At 42.5% G+C, this 16,928-nt stretch overlaps 1 protein-coding gene across 2 annotated transcripts in view; it reads left to right on the forward strand.

Moving 5' to 3' along the window:
- The window catches only part of C3H8orf34 (chromosome 3 C8orf34 homolog), a 324,719-nt gene that overhangs the window by 117,226 nt on the left and 190,565 nt on the right, over positions 1 to 16,928 (forward strand). For both annotated transcript variants that reach the window (XM_090040118.1, XM_090040117.1), the window contains 2 exons: positions 1,922 to 2,094; positions 12,264 to 12,430. In XM_090040118.1, coding sequence (XP_089896244.1) covers positions 1,922 to 2,094; positions 12,264 to 12,430 — 340 coding nt within the window. The remainder of the gene's footprint in view (positions 1 to 1,921; positions 2,095 to 12,263; positions 12,431 to 16,928) is intronic.

Below are 16,928 nucleotides of genomic sequence, written 5' to 3' on the forward strand. Positions count from 1 at the left end.
AACATAATTGTCTGATTTTAAAAATGAGGCTTCTGAAATAATCAATAGAATTGCCAAGTCTTTCAAAAGCAATTAGAACCCCCAAATCCAGAGACTGTCTAAAATCATGATATTTGACTAATTACATATCTGGGTGGGGTTTTTTATTTGGGGGCTGATAAAGACCACTTGGCATGTATTTTTTCAAGCTTTTTTCCACTGACAAGAGGACTAGAAATATATTTGATAAAACTTAGTTTCATTTTAAGAAACAGTGAAAGCTGAGATTCTCACATAATTACAGACCTGCACTTCTCATATAGGGTCATATTCTTTTTTATTTTGAAGTGCTCCTGTATCACTACACGATTGCCAAGGTGCTTCTAAAAGTCCTAAACAGGCAGCTGAAGATTTCTACTTGCAAACAGCAAGTCCTCTGATGCAGAGCCAGACACCTGCTAAATAAACAGTATTCATGTGTATGTGTACACAATAAGAAACGAGAGAGAGAGATCTAGCATTTGAAATCTTTTCACATATAATTTGTCTTTTAACTTGTACATTACTCTCTTCCACTGTACCTGGGTAGGTATAGATTCCAAACCTTAGTATAATTTTGATTATTTTATTTTATGAATAATTGCTACTATTTCATGCTGTACACTTGCTATAACCCAGATTAGTCTTTCAGTTATTTACAGCCCATTTAAAGACCGTTTATCTAGGAGGATAAGAAAGTATGGTTACTAAGCTAAATAATCATGCTGTTGCTGTTTCTCCAGATGCCATTGTTAGGACTGTCTTGTTTATACAGCACAAATATTTAATGAGATGTAGAACCAGGTAACAGTGACCAAAAAGATTTGTCTTCCCAAAATTGTCTCCCATTACAATTAGGAATGTGTTGCATCTCTTCTAATTAGAGGCACCGTGTTTGAAATTTCTTTACTGTACTGGAAATTAAATGTATGAGAACAGGATAAATATCCCCATCACATCATTCCAGATGACAGTTTTGGAGCATAATAATTTTTTTCAGTTTATGCATCACTGTCCCACTTCAGCTCTTGCTGTGTGTATAAGCATGTACTACTGAGAAAATGAAGAAGACTTACCTAATATCTCAGGTCAGTCTTGTTATACAATTCACACAGACAATTTGTTTCTGTGATTTTAAACCCTTCATGTAATGCTGCACCAGTTATATGTTGTCTCGTACTCATAAACCTTGCCACTTTTTATATTTTGGTATCAATTTGTATGAAAAAAGATATTCTAAGATATCTTTAGAAATTCTGTTTATTAGCATGGGAATACATTGTACCTACTATTAATAATCTATTTCAATACATGGAATATTAACCAAATAACATATTTTGATTTTGAATTGAAGAACACACACGAAACAAAAACCCAGCCTGATCGTTTTTATTTTAAAATACCTAGGTGCTGATTCCCTTGCTCAGTGAGATGTACACACTGAATTCATAATTCAAGAGAAAAAGAGATGTTCAACTGTCATATATTACTTGGGTTGTGTTCTTCAATATACAACTGACCTAATTCTTCACTTAACATAATTGAAACAGAACTTCCTCTAATACAAGTGGGTTTATTAAAAATGCATAGCTTAAAGTCATATCATGAATGATGAATAGCTGTAATTCCTGTTTAAAATAACTGAACTCTAAAGAAGAAGGGATGTTCTGAATGCCACCCTAAGCAATGTTGCTTTAAATGTTTGATATTTTCCAAAGTCCATGAAAATTACTGGAAGTTTTTCCATAGGCTTCTAGGGATGTTTATCAGTCATTTGACCTTTTAATGCACTGTTCTATTCCAGTAAGTACCAATACACCAGGCTAAGCCAAAAGCTTTGATTTGTTCCTTTTTCCAGTATATAAAATGTAGGGTTGTATTTTGGTTTTTTATTTCTACTTAGGACACAACCAGTTTTAATGCTCCTCTTCTAAGACCTCGCGTGATTGGCGAATGGATTGGCCGTGAGGAAAATGATGCAGATCCATTGGCTGCTGAAATGTTGCAACCACCCATACCAAGAAGTAAAAATGAACAATGGGACAGTGAGGATAGCAACAGCAGTCCTGGAGGAAGGTGAGTTCTTTGTTCTTTTGCAGTCAGTTGCTTCTAAAACTATGCTCATCACACAAGGGAACAGAAATTCAGTGCGCACAAACTGCTCTCAAGAAGGGCAAAACTGGTTTAAGATGAATCTGGTTGGATGTAATACCAGACTTAATTGATTTAAATCAAATGGGTTTATGGAACTTCTGTCTCAGATCCCTTCCTGGTTTAAGTTAACTTGCAGTTCTCTAGCATCCCAGGATGCTTTGGCTGGGCTGTCTTCTCCAGTGGAGCAGGGACTGTCTTGCGCCTTTGCTCCTTTAGCCTGCTTCCTGCCCACATCTGTCAGCCCATAGGGGCTGGGAGGTCAGGAATAGACCACCAGACTGCCCCAACTAGGGTCTACATGGCATACGGGGGGAGGGAAAGCTCCTGTGGCAGGAGCTTTATGACCCTCGGAGCCCTCTCTCCTCCCCCTTCCCATCTGGGGACAGTTTCAGCAGCTGCCACAGGAAGGAGGGAGAAGTCCTCCTTGTTGAGTACCTGCCCATGCAGCCCAGCATGGGGGCAATGGGGAGCCCCACATTGGGGGCGTTCCCCTCACCCCAGCCCAGGGTTTCGAGGGGTATTCCCCTTCCAAACCCTGGAGATGCTTGTCTTAGCTCCTGTGAGTCTCAGGCAGCATCTGAAATTCTCCTGCTCCTCTGCAGCCAGTTTTGCCTGAGCTGCTATGAGTCTGAAGCAAAACTAGTTGCAGGGGAGTCCTTGAGACTGGCAGTGCTGAGGCAAGCAGCTCTGGGGTTAGGGAAAGGCAGAATTCCTCTTAGTTCCCTGCTCCTAGGGGACCCTGGGCAGGGGGAAGCACCCCATTGTAGGGGCTCCCTGGTGCCCCCATGCTGGGTTACATGGGCAGGCACCTGGCATGGAGGATTTCTTCATGCCTCTTCCTGTGCCGGCAGTTGAAGCAATCAGCCGCTGGGAAGGGGAGTAGGGAGGAATTTCCTTCAGCTCACCAGGGCTGCCTGGGCTGGAGAACCTCCTGAAGGGGAGGTCTCCCTAAGGTGGGTCTTAACCCTCTGTGGGTATTGGGAAGCCTGTTGGGGACACTTGGCTGAGCTGGCAATGCCCAGCAGGGTGGGAGATATGCTGTTGTGCCCCATGCCTACTGGCCTGCCTTTCCCGATTGAAAACTGAATGTTAGTTCATTTGATTATTAGTTCAACCTATGCAGCTTAGGGGAAGCTGGCTAGATTGAATTGCTTCTGCCTCAGGCTTTTTGAATGTCTGTACTTACCCAGGTTGCATTTCTGGGATAGTGTCAGTGTCAACAATGATTGCTCATGCTTGGGGCTGACTTTCCAGCCCTGTTCCTGCTCTTGTTCAGCAGTCCAAATAGGATGGGGAGAGAGGAGGGAAATTCTTTTTCTTGAAAGAAACAGAAAAAGTGAATGCTGTATCTCTTTCCTCAGTGGGAAAGAGCCAAAATCCTCACTTGAATATAGGGGGAGAAAAGAGAGGACCATTTTCTGGGCAATATAAGGTTTCAGCAACAAAGTATACTTTAATTTGCAAGGAGAGATGCACTGAAAGCAGTCATTGTCAATGACATAAGGAAAAATTACTATCTGAGAGAATAATTTAAAGGGACATCAAAAATAATGGAGTTGGCCTCTGAATGGAGTGTTTGAGGAGAAAGCATGCTTCCTATGACTCCTTCATATATAGAAACAATAATGGAGCCTTGAAGTCTGTTTTTTAGATGGTCAGGGCCTGGTTGGATGGCAATATAAAGATCTGGGAAACCTGATTGTAAGTTGGAAATAACACACCTGCTATTAAGGGATATACATCATAGATTTCCAATTTATATGAAACTTTTTTCTTTTGAACCATTTTACAATCATACCATCAATAAATTTAGCAGAAGTGCACAAAAATCCTTCTTATGTTTGCAAGATCTGAACAGACCAAGCTTCATCTGGAGTACTGATAGCAGTATAGCCATACATCACAGCTCCATGTGGGCTGAGTTACCAAGTATTTACGCAGTGTCATGAATAGTACCATAATCTATGCTGAGCCTTATGCTGTCATAGCCATGCTATTATCAAAATCCTACCTTGGCTATGTCTAAAAGATCTACAGTTGTACCATTTGAGTTTCAGCAGGGGCAGCCTACAATTTTTTGGGACCCCCTAATGCATCAGCAGAGATGACCGCAGCGGGGTGTGGGGCATGGAGCAAATCAGCTTGTGCAGGGCCCACTCCCTCCCTCACTGGGGGGCACTGATCTGCCCCCCCATGCTCCTTCCTTTCCCTCTCTCTTTCTACCACAACAGACTTAACCAGCTGCATGCAGCTCTCCAAGCTGCTGGGCTGTGCTCCTCACCACCTGTGTGCTCTAAGGTAAGGCGCTTCAGACCAATACCAAATCCATCGAGAGTTAACTCAGAGCAGGATCAGCCATTTTTGAAGTGCTTTACATGCCATGAACATCTGTTCTGTTACGGCCGTAAGTGCTTTCTACATGCCTAACATGTATTAAGTGTAATGTCTGTACCTAGCCAAGCATTAGCCTAAAATCTGGGCCCGCAATGCCGCAGTTTTGAACAGTCTGAAAATTGCCTTAAATCCCCACTCTTAAAAGACACAAAAAAAGGAAACCCATCCTAAAAGACCATGCAGTGGCTGAGCCAAGCCAGAAAACAGCTCTATTGTAGCCACCAAGTCCTTCCTTGGCCCCACATTATGTACTGCTGCAGTGTGTTAGAGGTGGAATAGAACCAGTCTGAAATGTTGTGCTGTGCAGACATCTGCTGTCTCAGGGGTATAATTTGGAAATTAGATTCAGTCAGTCGACAGTTTGCAGTGGCAGCATACTGCAGAGGTCTGGAGAAATGATGATAACACGCAGAAAAGACACAACTTATATTAAACCAGTTATACATAAAAATAAGCATACAATAAATGTGTGGTTGCTATAAACAGCAACAGCAGTTGGTTAGATTTAACTCTGGTGAGCATAGTTCAAGTGAAAGTTTAAGCTTAATTAAATATTTAACAATTATATCCATAAGTACTGGGAATAGCATGTTCTTTGCTTATAGGTCTAATAAAAATTCAGGAGCTCTTATACTTTTAATAAATCACAGCATTTTGTTGACTATAATGTCTAACTTACATTTAAGTTATTTTGTTATGTAATTACAGCTAACTTGTATAGCCTAAGTCATTCAGTTACGTTTTAACTTGTAAGCAAAGGAGAAGGCAGTTCATAGGTCTTAGTTTCTGTTTTCAGATTAATCTAATAAAAATGAATTTATCCACATTTTGAATTAGTTTTAAGGCTAATGATTTTTGATAGTGAGTTGGCCATTCATTATTCATACCTATGTCTATGTTAACTCTGTAAACTACCAACTACAACAGTGAAAGTGAAAACAGCAATTGTCCAAATATTTCCATGCCACATATTTTCCCACCCTTACAGCAATGTAATAATTCAACTGTGTAGAGGTACAATCATTGTAGACTGAGGCCAAAGTGGCAGGCCTAGACTAGCAGGAACGTTCTCACAGGTACCCTATACTTCACACCTACCTCCCCATCCAAGTTCTTGTGATGGCTTAGTCAAAAACTACATGTCAAAAATGAATGCTGTTTAGTTCAGTAATGGCTTAAAAAACTAGGGCCATATAATACTACTTTGTATATTTCCTAGAATTTGCTTAGTCTGTCTCCTCTGTTGCTGCTGCACTTCCTTTTATCAGCCCTGTTCCTTCAGCAGAGTGGATCAGAGAGGATGTTGATGTTGTATGACTCATTGGGTACTAAGTTACCAGCCATATACTTCCTCTGCACTATCCTAAACCCTGGCTTGAACAAGTTTTTCCCTAGTTTTGCTTTTTTCAGTAGCAGACAATGGAGGGGAATATATCCCTTTCCCCAAAGATATAATCAGGATACCTGAGGTTCTAAGCATGTGTAACTCATCCTGACAGCAGTGGGAGCTGGTGAATTCTCAGCACAGTTGAAACTGCACATTAGGAGTGCACCAATAAAGATTTTCTTGGCCTATACTGATAGCTGATGATTAATCAACCGTATAGGCTGATGCTGATCCAATAACTTATATTTACTAATAGTGCAAGGCATTTTAAATTATTGATAAAAACCTTAATTTTGTTTGTTTTGCATTTCTAACCATTCCCACATACACACACACCTCCTGCCTGCTCCAGCCCTCAATGAGGAAGGCGGTGACTGCCTTATTCCCGCCCAGAGCCCTGCTACCCACGCAGCCCATACTGCCATCCCAAGTGGGGAGGGTGGACTCTTGCCTGGACAGTGGCACCAAGTGCATTTGAAGCCCCAGAGCATGCAGCTGCATCAATGCCAGTGGATCCTGCCCAGCTGAGCTCCTGTTGCTGCCAGGGAGAAATCACTCTTTTGCAAATGCAGCAAAATAGCCAATTCAATAGCCAGCCAATATATTGGTACACCCCTACTAGACATTCTTATTTAAAAGACAGGTAGAGTATTTTTTGGAAAATGATTAAATATGAAGGTGAAGTCACTAAACCTATTTGGAATGGTAATGCAATCAGATTTATGTAGCTTTGTTGACAGAGGCTTGTAAATTAGACCTTGATGAAGGTTCTCCCGTATTCTGTTTTCTTCAAAAGAAAGATTGCACTCATCATTGATTTTTTTTGTTTTGTTTTGTTTTGCTTTTTTTTGTTTTGTGTTGCTGTCTGCTGTGGGAAGGAAGAAGCTGGAAAAGTTAATACATGTGAAATGGTACCACATAAAAGTGATGATGGCCATCTTTCTCTCCTAATATCTGTATTCTGGGAGTTGGAGTGGTTTGGGGTTTTATCCTTTCTTAAGTATTCTGCTTTAGACATTTCTGTAAGGTTCTGGGCAGTTCCAGTTGTTTGCCCTTCAGGTTAAGGATGAAAGTTAATGTTCAGTAATAAGGAGTATGAACTTAACAGAAATGCATCAAAAGATTTGTATATGTAGGCATGTGTGTAAGTTTGTCTATGCGTGTACACTAGCGATGTGAAAGGTTAAACGTTTAAACATTTAAATGATAAGCATATTTATAGCAGTAATGCATTACTAGTTAAAGTTTAGCATGGGAAAGGGAAGTGGTGCAGTGCCTCAGGAATAGGAAGGCAGCATGGCAGGCAGGAGAAAGCAAGGGAGGAGCAAGGAGGAAAGGAGGAATGATGGGGGATCGCTACCCATAGTTTATGAGGTTAGAGGAAAACCACAGGAAGCCTAATGACTTGTCATTTAAGCAATTAGCTGCTTGTTCATAAGTGCCAGGAAGCCTGGGGAGCTGGGGTGGAGATAACAGGCTACTTGGCCTAGGTACAGACATTACATACAAACTGGTTTAAGTGATCAAACTGTTTAAACCTGTAACAGAACAGACATTCAGTGGCCATAAACCGGTTTGAAAATGGCTGAAATGGGTTTGGAATAAACCTGGTTGAATATAGTATCAGACTTAACTGATTTGGGTTAAACCAGTTTATGCAATATCTGTCTGAGACCCCTTCCTGGTTTAACTTAAACCAGAGTCCCCTGGAATCCTAGATTCTTTGCAGCCCTGCGTAGGGCTCTGTTCCAGAGCAGGGCTGGCCCCAGCCCTCTTCTCCCTAGCTGGAGCTCCAGCAGTATCTGTAGGCACAGCATTGTCTGCTTGGCTTCTCCCTGCCCCTTACCCCCTTACCCCCTTCTCTCACACGGCATGGACTGTAGCCAGCATGTCAGTCTAGCTAATGCTGAGAGGTGTCTGTTTAAGGCAAGCAGGACAGTGTCCACTTAGGGTTTTTTGGAGCTAATCAGCAGGTCAGCTGGTAATGTCCCTCCATTCCTTCCTTGGAAAAAGTTGTTTAAGAAGAGTTTGAACTAATGATAGAGGCTTTTGTTTTCTTGATGTGGTTCTAAATGCTGTGTTATCAACTCCCTAATGCCAGTCAGGAGCAGCAGGGGGCAGGGGACACCCTCCCTAATCAGAGCATCTTGCATGCCTTCCCTCAGCTCAGGACTGTAGAAGGGAAGAGAGGGCAGATCTAGCATCTTCCCCTCCCCTAGCTTCTAGCCTGAGCCACTGCATGGTTGTGCCTGCATTGCTTTAGTTCAGAAGGAATGTCTCTATGGTTGCAAATTAGTTCAGCCATATCAAGTTAGACTAACCTGCAAGGATTGAATCAATTCAGGCTCAGTCTTTTTGAATGTTTGTCCATAGCCTTAAAGTTTTCCCAGCCCGCATTGCCTGCTCCCTCCCTCCCAGTGTGCTGGAGGCTACAACAGGCTAGAAAACCTGTTGCTGCTACCCATGGCTTCACATGGACTGTGTCTGGTGGAGCAACCTCCCCCATCAAAGGCCCCAGGGAGTAGCTCCTGCCAGCATCTGTGTCTGAGTGCATCTGTGCACAACCCCTGGCTCCCTGTGCTGCTCTGGACAGGCAGCTGCAGCCCTCTCCCGTGGCATGGCAGGTTAAGGCAAGAACTGGCCTGGGGCTCTGCACACCACAGCTGAGACTAGGTATTTGTTATCGGTTAACTGTGTGATATAATTAGAGGAAGTTAAATGGGTATTTTTTTAAACAATATTAACATCCCTAGTCTACACACATATACATATGCATGATCAGATGCCTGAAAAGCATGATTTATGAGGAAAAGCTAGAAGAACTAGGATTATTTCATCTGGAAAAGATAAGACTTGCAGGTAGAGGGGGGGAAAGGGACACGGAATTCGATAACAAATTCAAGTATTTGAAAGGCAATTATAGAGAGGATGGAGGTCTATTTTCTATGGTTGTAGGGGACAGGACTAGAAGCACTGGCCTCAAGCTGCAGCAGAAGAAATTTAGATTGGAGACCAGAAAGAACTTTCTGACTGTAAAGCTGGTCAAACATTGTGGAACAGGCTACTTTGAAGTTCTGGAATCTCTATCCCGGGAAAAGTAAAATCAATCATCCAGTTAAAAGGTTTGTGAATAGTACAAAATGCATAACTCTTTGCAAGGCTACTTAGCCTAAAGGCTTACGTGCTCCCTGCATAACCCCGAAATCCTGCAATTCTGGGACAGAAGCAAGAAGACCATCAACTCCTGAAAAAGGTTGCCAAGGCCCCAGACACGCTGCAACATGTTCAATTAATGACATGATACAAGGAGGGATAAGCCACAAGGTTATTCCACAAAATATGTGTAGTAACTTTGTAGCTCATGTCATTAATTGAACATGTGACCAGGGGCCTCTGTGGCTGGGAGCCCCACCAGTTGATTGGGTCTCCCAGCTAGGGGTCCAGTGCACCTCCAAGCCTGAGAGCCTGCAGCTGATGTGGACATCTATCCATGGAGATGCTTCAGGTGTCCCTGTAGCTGGGAGTTCTGTCAGCTGATGTCTGGAGCTCCCCTGTGTCTGGGAGCCTGCATTAGCAGCAGGATCTCAGTTGTAGGAGTGCATACTGCACTTCTGCATCCACAATAAGGCATGATGAGATCTGATGCATCATCCCGCGATCACTCTTTCTGCCATGCACATCTGTCAAGGCAGGGAACACAATTGTGGGGATCATGCATCAGATCCCATTGCACATTTACCTTCATGTCAGAAAGGGCCCTAAGGCTAAGTATAGAGAGTCAAAAAGCCTGAGGCTGAATCAGTTCAATCTTTGCAGGTTAGTGTAAGCTGTGTAGATTGAACTGATAAGCAAGTGAACAGGCATTCACTTTTGATTCTGAAAATGCAGCCACGTGCCTGCAGTGGCCCAGTCTAGAATCCAGGGGTGTTAGAGCATGCCTCCCTGCTCGACTGGAGTAAGCAGCTTGGGCCAAGTCTAGCCTGCTCACCCTGCAAGAGGTGGGGGACTTGCAGGGGATGTGCAAAACATCCTGGCATGCTAGAGGACTGAATTAACTTGAATCTGGAGGGGATGTGGGACAGAAGTTCAATAGACCAATATTACCTAACCCAGTTAAGTCTGATACTACATTCATCCATGTTTATCTTACCTGATTTGGCCATTTTGAAAGTGGTTTATGTGCACTGAACTTCTGTTGTGTTACAGATTTGAATGGTTTCTGATGACTTTTACTGGTTTATGTGTAATTTCTGTCCTCAGCCTAAGTGTCCATCATAAACCTTTCTGGTGGGTATCCTCCAGAGCTCCAAGTTTCTTCCTGCTGCTAATCTCAAGGAACACATCATGGTTTTTATGGAATAAACTCCTTACCCCTGCAAGCCTTCGCTCCACTGCCCTTTCACACTGTACCCTTTCTCTAGAGGGTACAACGTAAAAGGAATATCGCTCACCCAGAATTCAGTCTTTCCACAGGCAGTTAGTAAAGAGACAAAACAACAAAAGGATACGTTAGAAGAAAAGAATTATACAAAGAAAACTGGCAATAGGTTTGAAAATGGAATAAAAAGACAAGTAAAGTTTCTTACCCTCTCATGTAGCTATACCCCAGCCCTCTGAGAGTCTTGTCAGTATCTCCAGAACTCAGCAGTCCTGATGATTCTTCCAGCTCTAGTTGCTGGGGCTTTGGGGAAAAAAAATCAAACATGCTGGCCAGCTTACAGGTAGCTGTTAAAATATCTCTGAGCCAGCCCCTGCCCCCCAGGCCCTGTTCCCCATCAGCATTCCCCCAATTCCTCAGGAGTGTCCAGAATTCTCCAGAAATTCTCCCTGGGGCATCTGCCATTCATCCAGCTGATGGGCCATTTCTCTCTGATGCCTTTGCCATTGTGCAGTTGTTTTTCCCATTACAAGCAGACAATAGCTTAGGTGTCCATTCCACTAATGGTGCCTTCTCTGTAGGAACAGAGAGAAGTGACAATTTGCTCCTGATTTGGCTCCTGAAAGTGCTCTACAGTCATGACTAAACACAAGTACATGACTGCAGAGGGCCTGATCTCATGGTCCTTTAAAAAGGCCTGATCCCATGAAAATCGAACCCTTATTATATGAGGGTTTAGATGAAGGGGCTCCAAAGCAGAGCATTTTCATGAACTTTTGTCTGTGCATGCCAGGAGCAGGGCTGGACTGATGCAACCCAGCCCTTCTCCTGGTGCTATTTTATGGGGGGGAGAAAGGATACAGGCAGCTCATTTTGGAGGTTGCCCAGCTTGTGCAAGAGGATGGAGTGGGTGGAATGGGGCCCCACTGAGGTGGGAGGAGCTCCAATACTCATCCCCCCCCCACTTCAGCACAGCTAGGGAAGCCCCAGAATGGACCTCCCTTCCCTGCCTTCACCCTATCCCTTAGACATAATGAGAGCTGGGAAAGAGGAGATGGAGGTAGGGGAAGAGGTTGCAGAGATGTAGCCTCTCTCCCTAGAGCTCAATCACCTACCCTCCTGACTCAACAGGAAGCAAATATCCTGGTTTTTGCTTTGTCTCCACTCCTTCCAGGCATGAGCAGCTTGCATGCTTGTGGCTGGGAGCAGCAGGCAAAGTGACTGGCTGTTGGGGGTCACATGCTCTGCAGGGCGGGGGCTCTAGTTGGGGGTGAAGGGCACTGGCAGGGCTGTAGCAGAGGGCGTGTGGGTCGCAAGTGGGGCACTGGCAGCTCTGGGCGACTGGGGCTTAGTAGTGAAGGGCAGAGGCAGGGCACAGGCATATCACTGACCCCCCACAGTCACCTACCCCTCCTGTTTCCCCCCCCACTAGCTCCCGTCTCCCCACAGGTGCCCTCTTTTTTGATCCTGGAAATATGGTAGCCTTAATACTGCACTTTCTGTGAAGATGATAATTTACAAAGTAATCATGGGCCTATAGAGCCACAGCAAACAACTGCAACAAACCACTGAGGTGTTCTGGCTGTCTACTGTTAGTTTTTTATTTTAAAACATGTTGCTTTTGTTCACTGAAATCAGGGGAGTTTTTTGACGGGCACTGCATCACATTCCTATATAGGAAGCAAGAGGTAGTACAAACTTCACTGAAATGAAAAAAAAATAATTATGGGGCTGATTGGAGACTACTAAGCATTGGGAAATGAATGACAAACTAGCAGGGGCTGAGAACAAAGTGATGTGATATGGAATGAAGGAAGGACAGTTAATACAGAGCGAAGTCTTGTTGCATGTTGCAGCAAGATTTTGACAAACCTTGGCCAAAATTTTTTGGAGAATAGTAATAAAAGGAGGTTGTGTCTTCCCCCTAACCAGCTTAAAGATGGAGCCGAAGACCAAAGGATTAAAACAACAACAGCAGCAACATAAGAAGCTACTGGCTGCTATGCTTTCCCAGGACTCCTTTGATTCTGTTCAAAGTACAGCTCCTTCAGTGACAGAGGAAGATATTGACAATGAGGATGATGCAATGGAACTGCTGGGTAATTGAAAAAGTTAATTTTACTGTTATTTATTTTTCATCTTTTTCTTATATTATAAAATGCAAAACAAAATCAGTGGAGAGCCTAATTCTGCTTTCTGGTATATATATATATGGAAACCCACAGTAACTGCATAGAAGTTAGAGTTACTAGAGATTTATTTTAGATTGATTTTTCATCAATGACTTTAAAAACACATAGAAGAACAGTACAAAGTCTACCCCTAATGGTACATTCTAATTCCATCACTCTCCTGTAAAGGACTTAACAGTGTAGTTCAACTAAAATAATTATTTTAATTTTATGTTTTCCAAACATAAATGTGCTTGAAGCTTATAATCAGAAAAGGTATTAAAGCTGTCAGCAGAAGACACAGTCTAGTTCACAGGTTTTTTAACTCGCTATGATCCAGTCTAGACCTCAATGGGAATTTTTGTTAGAGGTTAACTAGCTGCTAATGTATTGGTAAACATATATTATGGTTTATTCTAATCTGGTTTTTAATTATAATTATAATTATTTAGTAGACTGTGTTTAAGCCTTATTCTAGAAGGCCATCTCCTTAAAAAAACCTTTTTCATCCTGGAATTCTGATTTTACTATCACTTGAGTTAAAGAAAAGTAATAGTTAATAATATGATTGTGCTTGTCATATTTTTTTCAAGGTCCTAGTTTAAAATGGTCAATGAGAACCACTAACTTCAGTGTTTTCCTATGTTTTATATTGCAGACTTTTATGTGGGATCAAAATGCAAAGCTCTTACATTTTGGGGAGCACTATAAAAATTCTTTTTAAGAGAAACTGAGCTACAGTCTAAAGCCCAGTATGAAAATAGAAAGACATGTGGCACATTATTCTATAGACTGCAACTCCATAATTGTACAATTATGTTGGAGTTACTTTGTTTATTACACTGTATTGCATTGTTATTTAATGTATAATTCCATGTACAGTCATTTCTAGTTTGATATCACTGTATTATTTTATCAGACAGACAGCAATAAAAGCAAGGCTTCGTCACCCTTGGACAAGAATGAGCTAGGAGGCAGGAGCTGTTTCATCTACATCATTCTGTTGTGGGTAGGGCTTTGTATGGAATGGGTTGGTGGCTCCAAAACCAATTTAGGGATTGTAAAGAACCTTCTAAAGGCCGAGACAGTCTCCACATACAGCTCCTGTTGCCTCTGCATTTTCTCTTCCCCCGCTTGCTGGTCTTCCTTTCAAATGTATATCAGGATGGCTGAAAGGATGCTTGAGTGTATTTCAGAGATCCTGAAGCTTCCCTGAAGTTGGGTTCCATGACATCTAAGGAGTATTCCAAATAAACTTGTATGCCTGATGCTTAACAGCTACATTTTCATATTGCCTTGGGGAAGACTCATTTTTAATTTTGGGGGGGATGATGGAAATGATATGAAGAGTGTGCCCATCCTGGCTGTGCTTCTTCAATACTTTCCCTCCAGATAAGTAAATTCCTTAGCAGGTCTAGGAGTGGAAAGATGTGACATTCTTCCATTTTTTTCAGCTTGCATGTCAGCCCATTTATGCACAAAGAACCCCTTATTGATGAGGATGCAGTCTAGAGGCTTTTTTGATATTTTTTCCTATGGAGGTATTTATTTTCTAGAGCTCTAGAAATGCTTTTAATTCAGGATTCTTCATCTGTTTTTGACTTTGGCATTTAATTAAAATATTTTATTGCTTACTATGCATGCTGCATATTCAATATTCAGCTTGAAAGCATAAAGTAAAACATACAATGGGGAAACTTCCCTTGGGTTTTAAAAGTTCATATAGATTTTCCTAATATATTTTTGTCATAGTATGTTTCCTCAGACCTCATTTGCTATGCATGGGATTGGTATGTATGCTATCTTATTTGTTGTTCTGGGAACTGCAGGTGCTCATCATCTGGTAGGATCAAGTCAATGGATTCTTATTAAAAGGATACTGGTGTTTTTATATTTTTTTTAAGCAGACTTTTAATTTTCATGTCGCATTTTGCTTACTCTTTAAGTTTTAGGACCAGTGTTAATTTCAACATGACATTGCTACACAATTGCTTAAAGTAGATGCTGTGACAAAATGTCACGCTGAAAAATATTTTATTTTTTTTAAAGTTAATGCACAGAACTTAAACTTCTATCATCAAATACAGGTGTATTACATTGCTGCATTTTTCCAGATTGGTCATATGATGGCAGGAGTGAATTGTGATAGTATGGATAGCATTACTCTATTATCTGCTTTCATACCTTTTACAAGACCTTTCCAAGTAGGGCCTTTCTGTCATCAATGAGTCTTAGCACATTGATATATATAGCTACATGACTTATTCCATTTGCAATTTGCTGTTTGTTGCTTATTTATGTTTTTCTGACAAAATTCAAAACCCTTATGTTTCAAAGTTTGAATCTTGGAAAACCCCTCCATTATTAATAATAGACTATTTCAATCCATCCTCAGCTTATAATGACAGTTTTCAGTAGAAATGGTGCAAGCCTTTTTATTTGCTCATGATAATCGATGTCAGAAGTTGGCTGGTAGATTTAACTATTTAAAACATAGGCAGTGCTGCAGATAGATTACTCTTTTAATGCTTCTCTCAATGTTATCAATGCAGTGCTATTTAGAATGAAACAATCCTACTGAAGAAGCATGTTAAAATATCAGCATTCAGTATCATAGTCCAAGCTAGTTTTTGCTAATTTTTTAGTTCCTCAGCAATACTGTAATATTTTTCAGAGCAAGTTTTATATTTTGACCAAATCCTTTCTTTTCTCCACTTTTACTTGAGGCAAGTTGAAGGGTGTTACTTGAGGCAAGTTGAAGGGTGCTGTTGGTGTTTCTGGTTCTGTGCCTTATAATTGTGATGTGTGAGGGTCTAAAACTAAAATTTTTAGGAATATTTGGATAAACAGTAGAGCTGTGTGAAGGTTTGGTCCCTGATTTGATTTGGTGGAGATTCAGCCCGATTCGGTGGCCAAATCTCCGAATCCAAATCAAATTGAATCCGAGGACCCTTTAATTTCTCCGAATCGAATCAGAACCCTCTGAATAGATTTTGGAGTGATTCAGAAAGATTTGGTAATTTGGACACAGACACAGCTTTAAATGTTTGTCTACATACCTCTAGGTACCAGGCAGCTCATGGATGTTGGGGGGTATAGAGGGTCCAACAGAAGTGCGGGGGGCTCACCAGTGTGCTTGGCGCAGACCCAGAAGTGCACCAGAAACACTTCTGGTCCACTTCCAGGTCCACTGGGGAGTATGTTGGGGGGGCCCCCCATGCCTTCCTGGCTCGGCGACTGGCACCTCCTGGGTCTGGGGAGGGCACCCAGGGTCCCCCCCAGCATGATCCCGGGAGGATTCCCCAGTGGACATGGATGTGGACTGGAAGTACTTCTGGCTTCACCGCTGAGCACGTGGCGGGGGGGGTGCCCACACACACTCCTGTGGGATGCTCAATCTGTCCCACCATTGCAGTGTTCTCAAGCTCCACTGGTACCTAGAGGTATGTAGAAAAAACATTTTAAAGCTGTGTCTATGGCCGAATCACCAATTCTCTGAACTGGCATTGAATCTTCAGATTTAGATTCAGCTGAGTTGAATCAGGGACTGCGATCTGAATCAACGAATCGAATTACTGTCCCCGGTTCGGGCTGAATCTAAATCAGAATCTAATAGGGCCCATTTTGCACACCCATAATAAACAGTTGTCCATGAGTTCAGGGGATTGCAGATTTAATGGCTGAGTCCTAATGGCCTGTGTTTGCAAATGTGGCTAATATCCAGGAAGTGAGAACTGTGAGCAGCGATTCTTTCTTGCCCATTACAAAGTTGATGACCAGAACAAAGGACCAGACTTGAGTGAGAATTCAGTATATTGTTAACATCTGCACTGGGACTAGGACAGCCTTGATCCTGATGCTGAAAATAGGCTGCTGGGGGAGCAGGTTGCAAAGGCTGCCAGGAGCCTGGCAATCCCTGTGCCTGGAAGTCCTTTCCTATAAAATACTGGGCTGCACACAGGTCTCAGTGTGCTTGGACCACAGGGGTAATCCCAGGATCCTGATTGGCTGTCCCAGATAGCCCTAGGTTTCACGATGCTCCCTGATCCTGAGGTCCCCGTGCCTTGGGGCATCTAGAAACCACATGTACAGCTGGGCTGCTTGCACATTTTTTTTTTTTTAAATGTCCCAGTAGGGTGGGGCCCTGTGATGAGGGAGTTCCTTAAACTGGACCTAAGCCTGACAATCGACTGGTTGTCAGCACTGGTCCCAACAGACCTGGTTCTGTGGCTGCTTCCATCCCAATCCCCATGATAAGGCTGGGACAGCTTTGAGCCATACTGGGACCTGTATCTGTCTGTGCCTGAATCTCGATGCTCAGCTGACCATTGGGATTGGACATGAGACAGACCCAGCATCCAGGACAAAGCTGCCCCCTTCCCAATCTCCAGGATCAGGCTGGAAGCAGCTTCACAGTGGTGTAATG

The sequence above is a fragment of the Crocodylus siamensis genome, chromosome 3, assembly GCF_052110815.1.
Source record: "Crocodylus siamensis isolate JL-2025a chromosome 3, ASM5211081v1, whole genome shotgun sequence".
In the NCBI taxonomy this organism is placed as follows: domain Eukaryota; kingdom Metazoa; phylum Chordata; order Crocodylia; family Crocodylidae; genus Crocodylus; species Crocodylus siamensis.